The 19,203-nt window shown below is 39.9% G+C and overlaps 1 protein-coding gene across 1 annotated transcript; it reads right to left on the reverse strand.

Moving 5' to 3' along the window:
* Window positions 1-3,503: 3,503 nt before the first annotated feature.
* Window positions 3,504-18,941, reverse strand: CWC15 (CWC15 spliceosome associated protein homolog). Its single transcript, XM_066570597.1, has 7 exons — window positions 18,822-18,941; window positions 16,813-16,951; window positions 14,577-14,689; window positions 13,569-13,657; window positions 12,713-12,823; window positions 4,236-4,354; window positions 3,504-3,950 (listed from the first exon to the last, which is right to left on the reverse strand). Exons 2-7 carry the CDS (start codon window positions 16,941-16,943, stop codon window positions 3,821-3,823), a joined length of 693 nt encoding a protein of 230 aa, XP_066426694.1. The 5' UTR covers window positions 16,944-16,951; window positions 18,822-18,941; the 3' UTR covers window positions 3,504-3,820.
* Between the last annotated feature and the right edge of the window lie 262 nt (window positions 18,942-19,203).

Here is a 19,203-nt window from a genome sequence, read left to right on the forward strand (position 1 = left end):
TGACTGGGGCATGTACAGAAGTATTACTTTTTTTTCTGCTTATCCACAATTCAAACAGAGAGCTCAGAGAAGCCTTTCTTAGGGAAACGTGAATTTTCCAGATGTGCCCATTTATGCTCTGCTTGTACTGTATCTTGGGACATGCAGTGTGGTAGCAAGGCTGTATTTGCTTCTATCACTAGATATGATGTTTTAGTCTGCCTTGGTAAGGAAGATACAGCTGAACTCACAACAAAACTCACAACAAGACTTTGTTTCCTTGGAAGAAGCTTCCCAAAATTTTTCTTCCAAACAGGCATGACAAAATCAGACAGGGAGTTTTGGTTTTGAATAACAACTAATTAAACTCCCTTCTAGAAGCTGACAGGAGATGGAATGAGGATGGAATGAAAACATGGATGAAAACATTTCTGTGGGTACTTCCTTTCCCTCCTCCTGAATCTGTATCGCAGAGTACTATGCCATGAGAAAGAAAGAAAATCAAAGAAGCACCTACATGTGATTCTGACTTTCCTTACAAAACCAAAAGAGCTTCACACTCCAACTAGCCCTGGCTGCAGATATGAATAAACACTTGAGTCTGAAGCACTTTCTGAGCATCAGCACATCCCTTCAAGGCTTGCATCCTAGATTTCTTTGAAGTGAAACACTTGAAGGCAACAACCCCCATGCATTTGATGCTTTGACCTTGTGTTCAGATCTCTCCTCCAGCATGAAAGACTTTCAGGTATTTGTATTGTAGAGAGCAATTTCAGCACCTCAGTGGGAATTGATACCTGCCTGGCTGAAAAGAGACACTGGGCTGTCACCACAGCAGGCACCAGCTGGGCTGCCCATGAGACACTCCAAGGGAAACAGAGCAAGTACCAGATCACCCCTGCCCCAGGATTTTACTTCAAACAAAATACAAGTGAACAGAGAAACTGGAACTCACCAAAAAAGGTTTGGATGTTTTTTTTTTTTAGAAAAGAACTCCTTCCAAGCATTCATAGGATGCTTACCTGGTACCTGTAACAATGAGAAATCCTGAAAAATGCAGATGGCAATCCTGCTGGTTGTAGTGGGAAGCTGTAATATTCAGCCATGTACTTGAGGAAGACAAATAGACAATAAATGTTTTAGAACCCTGTATACACACAGCACAATTATTTCCACCTGCAGGACTACCATTAGGCTTTATTCCACATACTATTAATCCCTACAGAATTATAAAACATACTCCAGGAAAATTTGAAAGACAAGGCTTTGTAAAAAACCTTAGAAGTTTAACTGTTAGCCCCCATGGAAAACAGATCCTAGTTTTCAGTTGCAATGCTATTCCAAAGGTACCCATAAACAATAGGGAAACTGTTTATAAAGCAGACAGGCTTTGTCTATACCTACCAGTCATCACATAAATTCAGGTGTTTCTTACAAAAACACAGGATTGAACAATCCTGATTGCTGGGAACTGCAAAATAATGCCTTCCTTGAAATACTGAACATTAACTTTCTTCCACTTCACCTCCTGGAACAAGTTGCCTTTGCCAGGTCCACTGTCCTTGTTGAAAGCTATTTGTCATACTGAACAGGGGCTCCTGGAAAAAGAACTCTGCTGAGAGCAGAGGTGTAGAATGTCAATCTGATTTTTTTTTTAAGAACTCACAGTCACACTACAATTTTACAAAAACAAATTACCTGCTTACTTTTCCTGGATGCGTGCAAGAAGGACAGTAGAAAATTAAATATCAATATTGAAATCACTTCCCTGACAAAAAAATCAAAGAGCACTTCAGATTTTCCAGTACTAGTAAAGAAAGTTCCATAATTAATGATACAAAACCCACCAAAAGGTAAGATTTGAGATTCCTTAATTAGCATATTGTGTTGGTGTATTGCTGAGTCTTCAGATTGTGGGTCAGCCTACACTCAGGAGGCTAAAATACAAAAGTTTTGCGGGAGAACATCAGAGGTAGGAGCTGCAAATTCTGTGATGGAGCTGAAAAAAAATGCCAACAAAAACCCTCAAATGAAGCTGCAGCCTGGAGCTCTAAAGTCCCTACAGATCTTTCTCTAGAACCTGTGAGGGAGGGAACTACTGGAAGAAATGACCCAGCACAGCTTTGAGTCATGCCTCAATTTAAGGAAGGGATGCTCCTGCAGGTGTGCAGAACAGCTGCCTGCATGCCTGTGGAAGACCTCATTCAACCCCAGCCATCTGACTTCTCTGAAGTTATTTTTTCCAAGAAAAATTACATTACTTCAGGAACACAAATGATGGTCACTTTTGCACATGTGCTTTTCCATGAGGGCATTGAACTGGCATTCCATCTGTCTCCCCATCCAATAAGACTGTGCTCACTCACTTTGGCACAGCAATTATATTTCAGAATACTGTGAGATCAATGTATTTTTTTGCTGTTGCCATGACAACTATGTTGCTAGGTTGGACCTGAAGCAGCAGCTGGATTCTCCACTACCAGGCCCTGACAAGTACAGCCCTTAACTTTTTTTCTTCCCACCTTCTAAACATGTTGCCAATATACCAAGATGTTAGTCACTTTATATTAAGAGACTTACAAACTACACCCATTTTTCTGCTTCCCAAGAATAATTTCTACCGTGAGGCATGCAGCAGAAATAACACAAACACATATTCCTCCAGTAGCTCACATGACCCCAAGCATGCTGAAAACCTCATTTCCAAGTAAAGGCGGGTATGAGCTGCTGGCATTAGTAAGCTATGCATAGCTTAGTGAAAGGGTGGCAAATACAGCTAAAGCTAAGGAAAGCTTTTACAGGACACCAGTCAAACAGAAATCTGGAACGCTGTGCTCTACATTTACTCTCTTAAGAAAATTAGGCAAGCTTTCAAATTAAGAAAATTAGGCAAGCTTTCAAATTAAGAAATTGAAAATAATACTAAGAAACAGCATCTGTGAGAATAACTCAACTGAGCATAACACAGGCAAGGAAAAGGGCAAGAATTTTACATAAATACATCTGAGTTCTGCCACTGTGACCTCCTAGGCAGGGAGGTAACTAATCCATTTTGAAAATGTTATGTTCCTATCCAGTGCATCACTTGGCTAAAATTTCATATGCAACTGAGATGACAGGAGAACAGAAAAAAAATAAACCTTTCACATTTTAGCTTTTTTTGCAGTCATTGCTATTTTTTACCATCCTAAGTGTTACACAGACATTAGAGGAGTAAACAAAGTGAACTATGGTATCTTGGTATCTCTTGTTTGATAAAAGCACTTGCAAGTTTCTGACAATTCTATTACCACCATTAAAGGGCACACACAGACTGAAAAAAGAAACTAAAAAACGATGATTGACTAAGTTTCTAACTAGCTTTTATGAGGAAGTCCAGTTTGCTACAGAAAATATAGTTCTTTTCAGCTCACACTGCTTCCCATACTCAGCTCTTCCTCACCTTTGATTAATACTGACATCTATCTAAGTTGTGTAACTTACAAACCATCATCACTACAAATACAGGGGATTTTGGAAAGCAATTTAAATGATCAGCAGTATTTATTGCAAATCAGCTTCTCTCTTTTACCATTTACAGGTGGACAGCAAAACTAAACAAACATGAAGAAAAAAAAAACATCCATGAGACAAAACTGGTTTAATTAAAACTGTAAAGGAAAACAATATGCAGGAATAAAAAACTCCAGATACATAGCACTGATTAATTATGAAGCTGTTGCTGATCTTGGAAAAGCATTTGCGAATCCATGACCAAACATTCAGCCTTAAATTCTGAGGGCAAGGGAGGGAACAGCCACAACCTACCAAGTCCTTCTTCACTACTGCACATAAAACTGTACTACTTGATATATTTTTCCATGAACTTTTTGTGAAACTCTGATCGTAGAGTATCATTGACAAATCTTTTGTCCTTTTTTGTTTCGTCTATCCCCTTGGCACAGTTCTTGAAGACAACATCATCATCCCACCTGAAAACAGAAGTTTTTAATTTCAGTAAGCTTGCATGAAAATTAAGTGAAATATACAAAAACATATAAATGGAGTTTGACCCTCTTACAGAACAACTAGTCATTAGGATTAGATTTTAGTCTTTCAGAAAAGATGATCTATTTTTCTACCCCAAGCCATCTCCTACACACTTGTGACAAGATCTGAGGAAGGAAACAGAAACCAGCTACAGTGCTAGCACTTTCTGACTCTGAACAGTGAGAGTCAGCAAGGGGATGGGTGTCACTGAACAGACTGCACAGTACCTCCTTTTAACTTTGAAGTTTGCCTGAGGCTGTGCTGGCCCAGTGAGGTTCAGCAGTGGGTTACCACTCAGGATGTTCTCCATTCGAATCCTCTCTTCTTCGGCCTTTTGCTCTTGTTCCTGAGAACCAGAAATGGATATATTATTTTTCTAGGCCACTTTTCTCCTCTAGTTGGTAGAGATACACATTATTTAGCTTTGAACATTCACACAGATGGAGCTTTAATTCTTAGCTCAGATTTTTCAGAGTGTTTGGCACTTGCATATGAGGAGATTAAGGACAGAAGCAGAGATACTCTACAGAGCTTGACTTTGCTAATAAACTGTCAAACTAGCAACACTCATATCGGCTCTACTTAGCTCTGATGCACCATCAAATATTCAGGTAAATTCTAGCTTTACCACATACATATTTATTATATTAAAAACTCTTTATCCTCATGAGAAAAGACAACACATCATAAAATATTCAGCAGGCAGAAGAAAACATACAGCATATTGAAACTTCTTTATTTTCAGCAGCTGTTTGGATTTTACAACTACAACTTCCCTAGGGACCAATTAAAAAGAATATTGAGAGCCTCACCACAGTGAAATGAACAGAGGATGTCATAAGACTATTTAAGAGTTTCAATATTAAGAAGCAGACAAATTTTCTTGTCCTTGTACTGTCAAATGCATATAACTCAAGCCTAAGTGAAGCAATGCACTACAAGTAACACAAAGTAATTTCACTGCCCACACTTTCAAACTCTATTAGCACATCTAGTGACTTAAATGTTTTCAGACTTCAAAATTAATGTTTAATATTAATTTTACATATTTTTCCACAAGCTTCCACAAATGTTGCAGGGAGTGTTCTTTGATGAAAGAACTAGCAAGGAAAGAAAGTAATTCTTTAAATTAGGATGACTAAGTAGGTTTCCTACTCTGAATTATGGTGTGAAGACACTGGTTAAAAAATGAACTGAAACCTCATTAGCACTGCAGGAGAATCAAACCATGGCTTTTAAAAATTATATAAATTAAAAACAAAGAGATTATGAGGTCAGGGTTTTTCCCCAGGCTGGGGAAAAAAAAAAAAAACCTGAAGAAAATTAATTGCTGAGAACTTCTACAGGATGTCAAGAGAGGAAGCAGTTTCCTTGCTGTTGGATTATACAAGGTTTAAATGCGAAACTTGAAGCTGACGCTAGCAGAGTTCCCTAGCTTCAAACATTTAATCAATACTAAGTTATTTATTATTACCTTAGATTTACTATATTTTTCCATTAAATTGATCAGATATGTGAAATTTTGGATGGGTGCCCTGTCTCTTGAAGTCTTTAGGGCTGGACAGAGTTAGGCTGTTAAGTGTTAGGCTGGACTGAGCTCTGAGCAACCTGGTCTAGTGGAAGGTGTCCATGTGCACAGCAAGGGGGTTGGAAGGAGATGACCTTTAAGGTCCCTTCCAACCCAAATCATTCTGTGATTCTATGAAATTTTCTTTTTAAATACCTCAGCTTTCTTAAGAACGTGGATTTAATGTACACACAAATAGCAGATGATGCACGGTCACTGGTAAAGATTTTACTTTTCAAAATCTACTCAAGTTTTATTATGAAAAAACACCTACCATTACACTGCTTCTCACAAAATCTAGAACCAGCTGCAATTAACTGCTAGTGGGATGGGAAAAGCTCCCCAGATAGGAGTAAATCCCATTTACTGCAGTCTGTTGCCATGTGTTCCCACCAGAAGTCCAGGAGCCCTCAGATGGGTACATTGCTCAAAAGCAAAGCACAGCTTCAGGACAAGCCCTGTAATGCCCTTATTAAAATATATGCCTTGGAAAAACTTGCTCTTTCCTGCTACTGTATCCATGGAGCTTTAACACAAACCACAACAATTAGAAGGTATTAACACAAATCAATTGAGGTTTTGAATTTTCAAACAGCTCTAAATCTAAAATTTGCAGTCCAACTTCTGTTATTATCACCCCAGTAAGTAAGGAAACGTGGAGAACAAAAATATTTGATATGGAACAGCAATTTCCTCCCATGTTAGAAATATAAACTCAAATTATACTTTTCACTGTGGATCAGAGACAAGAAACGTATGCAGCTGCTTAAGCACGGAATGCCAGCCTTTGATTTACCATCTTCTTTCCACATAACATGGAACAGCCAAGAGCCATGAAATCCCATTTACTGCAGTCTGTTGCCATGTGTTCCCACCAGAAGTCCAGCAGCCCTCAGATTGTTGTACAGCACATGCATGCAAAGCACTGCTTTGAAACCAAGCAAAATCCTGGATACTGGAACAAGCAAAAACCCAGTACTGATCTTCAGGTACCTCCCAGGAGGTGATCAGGTACTCCTAATGACCATTAGCAAATTTACAGCTGGATGCAAGCCTGTGAAGTTTTCTCTGTGTTGTCCAAAATGAGGTGGGCTCTGCACCACTAACTTTAATCTTCAGTGCTCCATTAAAAGTGAGGCTTTGAAAACACAACAGGCCAGGAAAAAACACTGAGAGCAAATGAAAAGGCTACAAACCAAAAAATTCCTAATCAAGAGAAGGCAGCACTACTAAGACCATTGTAAGAAATTAATAGTCCTCTATTGAAAAATGGCTCTGTGGAGAGAACTTGTTCCAAGCTTCTATATGCAAACAGATGCAGCAGTTTCTCTTTTTGGTGCTGGAGTCCAGGTGAACTCTTCTGAAGGTGGCAGGTACAGCATGGCACAGTCTTATCCTCCAAGACATTAACTTCAGCCACCATCCAAAGTCACTGAACCTGTGCATCATGCATTACCTTATCTGAGGCAGACATTACTAATTTGGTTTGGGTTTTTATGATGCATGAAAATGCATCCACACACCGCTGACATGCAGAGAACTACAATGCATTTCACATACAATTTTTTTAGTGGTCAAAAACCAACTGGAGTCAGCCAGCACCTCTTCAGGAGGAACTGCAGTTCCTCCTGCCTCCCTTTCCCCATTTCAGATTTAATCTCATCAATTCCTACAAAGCTGACAATTCCAGCACTCTCCACCATGCATGAAGAGAAGCAAAAAGCACTCAGTCATTTGAATGGGAAATATTCAGAATCATGAGAGAAAGATAAAGCCAATATTAAGAATCATAAAAAATAGGCATACAGTTCTCCCATGTACTTCCTACACACAGATGCACATTCTAATTTTCTATACCAAGATTTCAAAAAAGGCATGTTACACATCACCCTAACCTTTATCTGCTTTGACATAAGCCACATGATATCCTTCAGCCTCAATCAGTCTGACATAGTTTGATTTCTAATAACAAAGAAAAGCATTAAGTGACAAAATGTGGTGATAGAAAAAAAAAACCAAAGCTGAAATAACACTTTTAAGAAGTACTACAAGCACTAGTGTAAGACTAAAAGAGGGATTTAGCTCTGGATTAAGACACCAACAGCTAGACATGGTCCCATAGGCACCTGAGCTCACATCTTGGCAGATGTGAGTGCACAGGATACAAGAGGGAGCCAAGACTGCTTTTAGTGCTCACACTAAATTACTGCTCACACTAAATTATGACACAGGAGACCAACTACACTCTAGGCTCTACTGACTGCATCTCCACTGCACCACCATGCAGGCTACGAGACACAACTTTTACATTGGCCCCAACAACTTGGCCTTTTGTGCTCAACTGAATTCTGTCTACAGCTGATTATTGCTAGCAAAAAAACTGCATTGACTTAAGTCAACTACAGTTGCAGGGGACTGGGAAGTGGCAGATAAAACAAGTGGTAGAGGCAATCTTGGGAATTTCTTTCCTTGGCATATCTGTTTCTGACTGCAAAGGAAAGAAAAACATCGTTACCATGTTTATTTTGAGCATATCCTACCCTTAGCATAGAGCAAGATTACTTTTACAGAAAGTGCTGAAATTCCCCAAATGACTCCATTGTATATAAGTTAGTTATCCTACTCAGTTTTTATAGATGTCGAGCAGCTTAAAGAAAACCTGAAATACCCAATCTCACCAAAGACTGAAAAAAAGTTTAAAAATATAAATTGCATAACCTGATTTAAATGCTAATTTTTGAATAACAAACTATGACAGCACTGCCTTTAGCAGCAGGGAATGAAATTCAAGAATGCATAGACACACCCTGTTATCTGACCCTGTGCAAGTAACTAACTGTGCAACACAGAGATTCAAATAATTAATTGGAACTTCAAAAACAAAGAGCACCAAGTAATCACAATGGCAGTGTCCACACACAGCTTTGTTGTGATTTTGTCCACAAGGAAAGGGATGTTATCACCAGTTCTTGTCAAGGTTTAAGTGTTCCTGGTATGTCTCAAACACTGAATGAAGAAACATACTCTGCCATGTGCTTTTGCCTCTTGGCTGAAATTTTCTTAATCACTGATTTGATCTTCTAGTTTTAGTCAGACCCTTGAGATTTAAAGTGAAAATGTTAAAAGCTATCAAGACTCATTTTCTGATGTTTTATTTGAAACCCTGTGACATGGCTAAAACAGGGGGCAGAGCTAAGATTTAGTCTGACCACCAGTAAAGTAATATATTCAGTTACAGAGAAACTTGGTGAAATAAAACTGTTAGAAAACAAACTGAAAACTTCTTCTGCTCTCAGCTAAGCAAAGAACGACTGGATATTAAAACAGGTTTGCCAGAACTGCACACATACATTCAGCTGCTCACTGGTTTGAAGTTTCTTTTTATTACTTCAACTTACTTTCTAAGGAAGCACTTGAAATCTGAAAAACAAGAGCACTGTAAAGCTTAATTTAGAATATTGAAATGTTTCCTGAAACCTATCCGTGGATGGTTAACGCAGACACCAATTTAGTGTATGTATAGTATTATACAGACCTAGAATAATTCCACAGAAAGGGCATTCAAAACTAGAATTTCCCGGTCAGCTTAGTGTCTACTAGAAACAATCCGAGATTGCAATTGTAGAGGAAACATCAAGAGGACTCCCATGCTCAAACAATTTTTAAAAAACATTCATAGTATTTATTTAATAATTCTACATAACTTCAGGGAATAAAGCATTTTGAGACGTTAACAAGCTTTGAAAGGAACTGGTTATTTGACTGACAGGCTATTAGAATCTCTTAATATTAATATTGTCAAAATTAGATTTAGAGGATTTCTATGGAAATTGGTGTTGCCCATAAGGGAAGTTAACAGAGAACAGGACACCACATAAAAAGCAGACTCTCATATTTTGTTTTTAACAGCTGTTTCAGCACAGATACATTTGGAAAGTTGCCTTTAATGGCAACTTAAATAAGTTAACTTTGGTGTCTATTATTTAAGTTGCCATTAAAGGAGAACTTTAATGGCAACTTAAATAATGGACACCAAAGTTATGAGTGAAGACTATTAACAAAAATACAGTTTACTCTAAATGAAGTCTCAGAAGTAATCAAAATAACTGAAGTATAAGAGAAAAAAATCTACATTGGGCACAGGTTTGGGATATATTACAGTAGTTTACCCACTTAACCTTGTTAAGACCCTGGGATGTTCCAAGAAGATGACAAGAAGAGACACATTAATCTGTCTGTGTAACAATGGGGTTAGAGAATGATGATCAGTGTGAAGAGAGAACAGGTATTCACTCCACAGTTTCTCTTTGCCTGGCCACTGGCTTATCCATGTTGTCTACTGTGGACAGCAGCATTTCAGCAGGTAAAGCATTTCTGTACATGGATTTCGATTAACAGCAACTGCACAGCTAAGACTTTACATGAGATGCTATCCTGAAGTCATCTGAATTATTAATACAAGGTTACTTACAAAATTAGGTCTAAATTATGGCTTGCAGTACATAGTAACATGAAATAACATGCACCTTAATGGAAAAGGATTTTATGTAAAATAACTCCAAAAAGCTTAGCCAGCAACATCTTATTCCAAAGCTGCGGAAAACAAGGCATAACCTAAACGGATTGCAGACTAAAGTGAACAAACAGAAGACTTCTTTCCAAAGATGACCCTTACTCCTAAAGACTCTTTCCAAGGCTGTGGCCCACTCTGGCTTTTACTTTTTCCATCAAAATAGTCTTAGTTTCCTTTTCCTCAAAAAACCACAAGAAAATAAAATTCCAGGTACCTGTAGAGCACCCTCTATTTATTGAAGATGCCAATTTTAAAGAGAGACTAGCTGGGAACACTGTAGGTCTAGATTCTGACTGTGCAATAGTGGGCACTATTGCAAATACATAACACAATTTTATTCACTATGCATGCAGCACTGGACATTACAAGCCCTGCTGCTGGGTGAGAGAACATCCATGAAAGTAACATACAATACCTGTAAGAGACAGCAAAACAAAATAAGAGCTATCCCAAATACTTTGTGGCTTTTAGCACCATCTAGTGACAAAATGAGAATTTCAGAGAGATTATAATATTCCTACTTTCCAGGCATGATAAAAGAAGCAAGCACTTAGTTATCTGAGCTGCAATTTACTATTATTTTCCTAATGCAAGTTTTCTACACTGAAATGTGACAAGTTAAGCTGCCTAATCTTGATGCATAACTCCAACTATCAAGCAAAGTGGAAAATCCACACAGACCTACAATTTCATTTTAAGCACTGTGCAAGGACAAGTGAAGTCAAAATCTTTCCTACACATGGCTAAACTTAATTTGTAGTTTAGTACATTTCGCATAGAAATACATGGTCGAATTGCTGACAGTGTTTTTAAGTAATTTTTACCATGCTGTTACTACAAAAGACAAATTCATTGCTTCATGCTGTACCTCAAATGCCTAGATAAAGACACAAGAGATGCTTTCAGACATCCTTTTAATGCAGAAAACCTCTCACAGGCCAGATGGGCAATCAAGTAGCAACACTCTTGTACAGCACAATTTCTGCAATGAAGCAGCATGGTACAGCTTTTAGCCTTGCATACTATTTAAGTGTAAAACTGCAGAGCTCACTTGTTTTACAGGCCTTCTGGATTCTAAAGGTAAATTTTTATATTGTTAGGCAAGAACAGGCTCACAACTACAATGCTGCCAACAGCAGTTACAACATTATTCTCTCCTAGCTGTTCCTAGTGTCTGCTGGAAGCTCAGCCCTGTTCACTGCCAGCTAAGCATTCATGAAAAACACTAACCTATGAATGTGTATGTTAACCTATAGGAAAGCTTACAAGTACAGAGGCACTAAAACATGACATTGTCAGACCAGACTTTAATTAGTCTCCTGATCAGTGTCTAATGTGTTTATTTAGCATGTTCTGAAAAAATACCTCAGATAAGTTTATACACAGGTGACAGGTGGGTTGGTTTTCTGACAGACTTTTTGATGGTTTGGGGTATTTGTTTTGTTTTATACTAATGGAGAGTATACTATAAAAACATAAAAAACCACTCCAGGTGAAGGAACCAAAGTTTCACAAAAGCACTAAAATTATTTAAGCCCTACTCAAAAACAGAAAGCGCTTAGTAAAAGCAGATGAGGGAATGCTGCACATACCCACTACTTCTGTTGCACCACCAGAGGAGAGTGTTTCAGCAGTGCAGATGAAATACCTGGACTCTAAACTCTGCTGCAATACAATAATGTTAGAACCAGTACCCAATACCAACCTAAAACCTGGTAAGTTTGACAACACAAACTACTCCCAGAAATTAGTCCAAACTCCAAAGTCCAATCAATAGTTAGGAATCTTGCTAATGCACTCCACACCAACAATCCCTCTTACACCAAGGACCACTAGCATAGGATTGAGTCCCACTCACAGGAAAACATTTGTAACTACAGGGACTTTCCTCCCCTTTCAAGGGCAGAACATGGTGTAGAGACAGAGATTATAGAGAGGTATGAAAGCTACATGTGAATGGAGTCTCCCAGTTCTGAAAAGATTACCGTCTTTTCTGTTTTGCAGAGACAATTTTCAAATTCATTTGCCTGTGTATAATCACATGAAAATAGTTCTGGTCTTACAGTTCAAACTGGAGCTCCTTGCAGCACCAAAGCTGTAAAAGGACAACTACTGTATAAAACCTGCAGCCATAAGAAGCAGCACCAAAAAGCACGCATTTTTATTTCATAAATTAAAATAGTATTTCTTGTTTCATAAAAGCTAGTTAACAAACTAAATTACACTGGATTTCATGCAGCTCACTAATGCCACTATATCCTTTGGTATAATAGCTGAGTGCAGAGGACTTACACATGAAATCAAGATTATCTTGACTCACTGCCTGTACAAAGTGTAGGAAAAGGAAATAAAATGTTTCAGTGAGTAAAACACTCAGTATGTCTTATATAGAAAACAAATTCTTAATAATTATTAGACAGAAGAACAAATCCATCATATCTGAGAGGAGGTTTGAACAGCACTTTGTTTACCAGTTCTCACTCATGCCAAGTACTTAAGGCACATCAGTTTTAACAGACATCAGTTCACAAAAAACAAGTACTTTTAAATATGTGAGATTTTACCTTTCGAGCTTGTTCTTCAGCTCGTTCTTTCTTGATTTTTTCCAGTTCAGCCAGAAGGGCTGCAGTGTCATCATCATCACTGTCTTCCAAGTCCTCATCTTCATCATCTTCCTAATAGTAACAAATGGAAAGCAAGAATCAGCTTGCTCATTTCATTTAATAAAAAATGGCCCCGGGCTGCCCAACTAAGGCTACAATTTGCTGCTGGCTGATTTCTGAAATACTTGGGTAGCAACAAATACAATACAAATAGGGTTTTTGCTCTTTTATAGTAAAGTCAAGAGAAAAATATGTTTATGCTTTTGGGATGACTGCAATTAAAAATGCTAGGTAACTGACGGACTCTAGAGACTAGGTGTCCTCAGTCACTCTTCAATCATTGTGATACAAGTCATTATGTGTGCCTGATTAACCTGTCCAGTACTGCTGGGATCAAAACCCACAGGATTAAAAAACCCAGAGCTTATTGTCAAGCCTTTGAGTTAACTCCTAGATGTCAGCAATAAGAAGCACAGTCAAAGGCAAGCACGGGTGCTTCCTGCAGACAGTCATTCGCAGCTATCTGAACAGTTCTACCCTTGGGGAATTCTTACTAAACCAGTGGTAATTCCCCATACTGCAAGTGGTATTTTCAGTTTCATGGATTTTTTGTGCTTTCCAGGAATACCATTACAGCATGGACCAGAATCCTCTGAACCACTCTGGACTTTCACCACAGTACAGAAGCTGTAAAAGGAAAATACGTTGGAAAATACTGTCTGAAATCTTTAGACAACCTAGAAGTACATATAGTATTAACAGCAAATCCTTAAGGCAGGGTAACAAAAGGGAAGAAGACAGAAAAGAAGATACATACATCAGTAAGAGGATCATCTGCATCAAGATTTGCAGCAGGAATCTGGTCTAGCCGAGGCTTCTTAGACACAGAAGATGATGTTGTATGTTCTATGGTGTAAAAGTAAAAACAAAAAGTGTCTAAGTCATGTAATTTAACAGCATCTAGTGTCAGAAAGCAAAAATCTTCACAATTTGTCTTGCATTAGAGTAAGAGAAACAAGCTTATGCTTACTTTCCCCTCACTTCTCAGTTTTAATGTCCATGTTAATTCCTCCCACTAGGAAGCCTCAAGAGCAGCAATAACATCCCAACACTCATAGTTTGGCCTCCAGAAGTTTTTTTAAGTCATTATTATTGACATTATTATTAATCAGAAAAAAAAATCCATAAAAAACAGAAGTGGAGAAATATCCTTATTACAAATATCCAGCTGGAGGGTTCCCATTTAGGATGATCCCAAAGCATTACTGTTGGCTAGTTTGGTCCAAACCACGTCTACTTTTTTCTGTGAATTTGAAAGCCATGCAATAGCTTCACAGCTAAACCCAAAGTCCAAGAGGCTGTACTTAAATACTAAAAATGAGTATTTCTCAAAAGGCTCTTCGATTTTGTTATTACTTCACCATATGTGAAAAGAATAGCATGCTTTCAAACAGATTTATTGTTACACTGGTGCTGTAACAGCAGAAAATGAATCATTACTCTTTCTCCTTCCTGTCTTGCTTGTCCAAGTACAAAAAAAAAGTCCTTTATTAGCTGTACACACTTGTTGCCAATTCATTACAATTAAACTGTATCAGCTGGGCACGCTTTTCTACGGGCTGGCCTAGATTTCTGCTAGCATGAAGCCAGCATGAAAGCCAGTGGACATTCCCTTGCAGGTCAATAGCTCTGAACTATCAGGCCAATACCTTAAATTCTACTCTCATGACATGCTGTCTGCAACTGCAAACTTCTTACAACACCACATTTCATGCAAGAGCAATGTTTCACAAAGGAGTTAAGATTTTTGTTTCTTAGTTTTTACCTCTGGTTGGTCTGTCTCTGTTCTTTTCTCTGGCAGCAACTCGTTCTCTCTCCTCCAACTCCCTTCTGAAATCACGGTTACGCACCTCTTCAGGAGCATCCTGAGTGGTCTGTCTAAAACAACAAACAGGAAGAAAGCCTGGAGTTTGACACTCTGCAGCTGGGGACAAGCTTTTCATGGAGGTCACTAAATCCTGGGCTGAACAGGTAAGGACAGGAACAAGAGCTGGGTTCCATGTACACATATGTTTATTCTCTCTTCAGCAGAGCCCTCCTGTGTGTGTATGCATTGCACACACAGACCTGCCACGCCACACACCCCTGCTCCTCCTGGTGGCTCTTGAATGGATGAAAAGACCCTGCTTAAACTCCTACAAAACTGGATGGTAACATCTGTCTGTATTTCATTAGGTTGAAATATTCTGTTCTCCAGTAGTCCAATCCCAGTGTCGTAGGAGACATCTACAAACATCATGGTCACCTTTCTTCATTGTTTTACCACCCAAAGTTGCTGCTGGAAACCCAATCTCTAAGGATTACAGGTAAAACCAAGACTAGAACATCCTTTTCATGAACCTTTTCTTCTCCCTGAGCACAGACCATGATCAATAATAAAAAGTTGGGACAACAGGCAAAACACCTTGTAAATACATGTGACCCCTCTTTTATACAACAACATACCAGTGAACTACACATATCTGAGCCACATTAAATTCCACCTAGAAGCTGCTGAAATTTTTGTGGATATCTTGAAAAGAACTAGTGAATAAAAACAAGCACCTCTCTCTGAACCCAGTGCTGGAAGTAAGAGTGCCTGCAAGAAACCCAGACGTGAGCCATTATAAACACACTGTGTGCACAGCCTGTCTTTATGATGAAGCCTTTAATTTGCTTTTGTAATTAAAAAACTGAATTTGGAATCCCTGTTAGAGCTGCAAAATCTCCCCAAACTCTGTGCCGTGCAAACAAGCATGAGTGAATTGAAACACTGGACTTTTCCTGCAGTGATGCAGACCTGGCAATTTAACACAGACAACTTTTTATTACATATTTGGGAGGAAGAAGAGAAGACACTTGATGCCCCCTCCATCTCTCCCTCTCACATAAAAGGAGGGATTTAAAACATGTATTGTATATTCCTGTCCCCACAGACTACTTCCAAAGCTACAGACTGGTGTTCCAAACCTCACTTTTTTCTACAAAACAAACCACCAGAAATATTCCCCATAACAACCAAACACATTTGGCAGCAATTTTTGTGTTGTTTGTTTTGGAAGTGTTTCTCCAAAACACTCAGCTCCCTTATGAATACATATTCTTGAAAATAAATACATGAATACATGTATTTATTATAAAATGTATAATGTATGTATGTATAATGTATAAAATGTATACATGTATGTATTATAAAATGAATACATATTCTTGAAAATAAAAGGGGGAGGAGGGAAGAGGTGGCAGGGTAAACATCTATACAAAAAAGAGCAAAAGTAAAACCTTACCAGATATTTCATTGACAAGTGTAACATTGATTAGATAAAATGAGCATTTTTATATTGACACATTTAATTTAAATTCTATCATACTGACTCTAGGTTTTATTTACTCTTTCAAAAAGAAAAAAAATTATTATGTATTTCAAACATAGGAAAATATTCCTGAGATCACATTATCTTTCTCACTGGTTAAAGAAATTTCTTCTCCCAGGACCTGAGTAAACCACCTGCAGCTTAACATCAGCTCTTCCAACACATCCCGCTACCTGAGTGCTATTCCATGGCTCCCTTGCCTCCTCTCAATGCCCTTACATATTTACCAAATACATGATGTGGTTTTCCAGCTTTCAAGATGTGCTCAACTTCATTTCTCTCATCCCAACCTGCTCTGCAAGTGACAGTACTCCATGTGGCTCAGCCACAATACCAACTTACTTTCCACTTCACTGCCCAAGAAGTTCAGTCTCCAATGTTCATCTTCCGATAATTCATGTACATAAACAGCAACAAATTATCACTAAAATTAAACCTCCCCAAATCACCTGCAATGCATTTGAACTCCCAGCTCTGCTTTTGAGACTTTCACTTTTAGCCCACTTGTTCAGCACTCCTGCACAATCTCTGGACCTTGCTCAGTGTCAAGCACATCAATACGTATTGAGAAAATTTTAAGACTACCACTCATAACAAAACAGTCATTCCCAGCCTGCTTTGCCCTGACACTCAAAAAATGATACTAACCTGTATTTGATTTTAGTATGAGAAGGAAGATCTCTGCTAGAATATTGTTTGGATAGCTGGCTTAAGTCTCCTTCACCTTTTCCTCTTCCTCCTCTTGCAGGTTCAAATGTTGGCCTGGCTGCTGTCGTCATCTTCACTCCTACAGAATCAAGGGATGAAACAAGTTGTTACTACAATTCACAGGTTAAGACACTCATTAGGACCTACTCTGCTCCTGGAACTGTAGAAGCAGTGACAAGGCCCAGTGGTAACACATAGCTGGTATACCAGCTGTCACTCAGCTCATGATCCTCAAAGTTTAAGTAGCATTTCATTGAGAGAATCTATTCTGGTTTCGCAACAGAGTCTTGTCCAATATGCTTGGGAAATGATACATGGACTCTAATTCAGTATGAAGCTACATTTGTAAAGTAAGTAACGCCAGCCAGGAACTGATCTCCCATCCTCAAAGCAAGCAGTACAGTCTGGTAATTAAACTCCTTCCCCTCCTGAAAAACCACCCTCAAGAACGACTGCCTACTGGGCTGAGCCCTTCATCACTCCCCAGAGCACTCCTGGCTCATAGAGACCACAGCATGCCTAGGATGATGCTGATCATTAACCACTCATGAACACCAGGCAACACAAACAAAGTGCAAAGAAAAAAAGCTTGGATAATGGGAAAAATTGTCACCAACTCTCCCCCAGAAACCGCAGGAACCCAGCACATCATAAAAACCAAACCGGCGGATGCCCAAATTTCTACTATCAGCTCTTCTGTGCATGAGAGTGAAACAGGCTCCAACCAGCCACAGGCACCCTGGGAGCACACACTGTGTTCAGCACTGCCTGACAGGCCCTGGAGACCCTGCAAGCCCAAACCAAACTTATTTTGTTAGTTTGTCACTCTGAATGAGACCACAAAATACCCAACTTCAGCATCAAAATGATAATATAATGTGTGGCTCAAAGTAACATCCCATCAGGCAGAACAGTTACTGCCACTGAATTACTACTCAAAAAACAAAATTAACAGAGGGAAACATCTTTAAAAAGAAGTGAGATGGTAACTAGCCTTGGCTTGTTTAATCAAGGACAGCTGTCACTTTTCAGTGATGCTGTACCAGTCAGCTGAAGATCAGTGAGCTATTTTAGATCTCTTGGCACACATTCTGCCAGACCCATGATTCAAGAAAGTCACTTGTTCCCATAACTTATCTGTGCTAATTATGTGTAATAGGGGGATCCATGAAATCAGGTGAAGAACAAGATCTGGCGTGGCTGCAGTAGTTTCAGGAAGCATCTGGAAAGCATCCCTGCTTCTCTTAGGTTACAGAATTAACCAGGTTGGAAAAGACCTCTGAGTTGAGTTCAACCTGTGACTGAATATAGCCTTGTCAACTAGACCAGGGCACTAAGTGCCAAAATCCAGTCTTTCCTTAAACACCTCGAGGGATAACGGCACCACTACCCTTGGGCAGCTCATTCCAATGTCCAATCACTCCTTCGGTGAAGAAATTCTTCCTAATGCCCAACCCAAACCCCCGCTGGCACAACTTCAGGTCACTTCCTCTTGTCCTGGGACAAGACGCCAACCAGCTGGCTCCAGCCTCCTTCCAGGTACTTGTAGAAAGCGATGAAGTTCCCCTGAGCCTCCTCTTCTCCAGGATAAACAACAGCAGCTGCCCCAGCCGCTCCTCACAGGACTAAGTCAGTCTAGATTCAATTTGGCCTTCAAAGACCCAGACTCAACCTTAAACCTCTCGGATTTCAGAAATACCTGAAGAAGCCTCTTTAGCACTACCAGGAGCTGTCGGCCAAGAGGGAATGACCGAGCTCGGCCTACAGCCGGATTGCCTTGGCCTTGCCGGGCTGAGCCCTGACCGGGGGATCCAAATCGCAGCGTCAGGCCCGGCCGCAGCCCGGCCCCTCGCCAAGCCCGCCTCCCCCCCGACCCCCCCTGCCCCAGAGCCGTCTTTGCACCTTCAGACCCCTCCCGCAGCCTCCCTGCCGCTTTCCCGGGCACTCACAGCGCAGCCTCTTCCGCCCTGCACAGCCGAACCCTACACCTCCACCATAACTCCGCCAGGCACCCACAATGCCCCGCGGCGGGCCACAGACGCGGGAGCGCTGACCATAGAGACGGGCATAGAGAGCGCGTCCGCCATGATGGGGGCCGGAAGTGCTGGAGCGGCAGCGCCGCCTGGGTGGTCATGGCGGCTGCGCTGCGGGGTCAGGGTCGGGAGGGATGGGGTTAGGAGAAAGGAGGGCTGGTAGCCTTGGGCAGATAACAGGGGAGGATAGAAACAATGGCAGGCGGAGGAGAAGGGAGTACCTTAGGCATTCTCTTTATGCGACGGGGTGTATTAGGAACATCAGCCTAACTCTGACTGTAAGGTAGCAAGTCACGTC

This window comes from Molothrus aeneus, chromosome 2 (genome assembly GCF_037042795.1).
Source record: "Molothrus aeneus isolate 106 chromosome 2, BPBGC_Maene_1.0, whole genome shotgun sequence".
NCBI lineage: Eukaryota > Metazoa > Chordata > Aves > Passeriformes > Icteridae > Molothrus > Molothrus aeneus.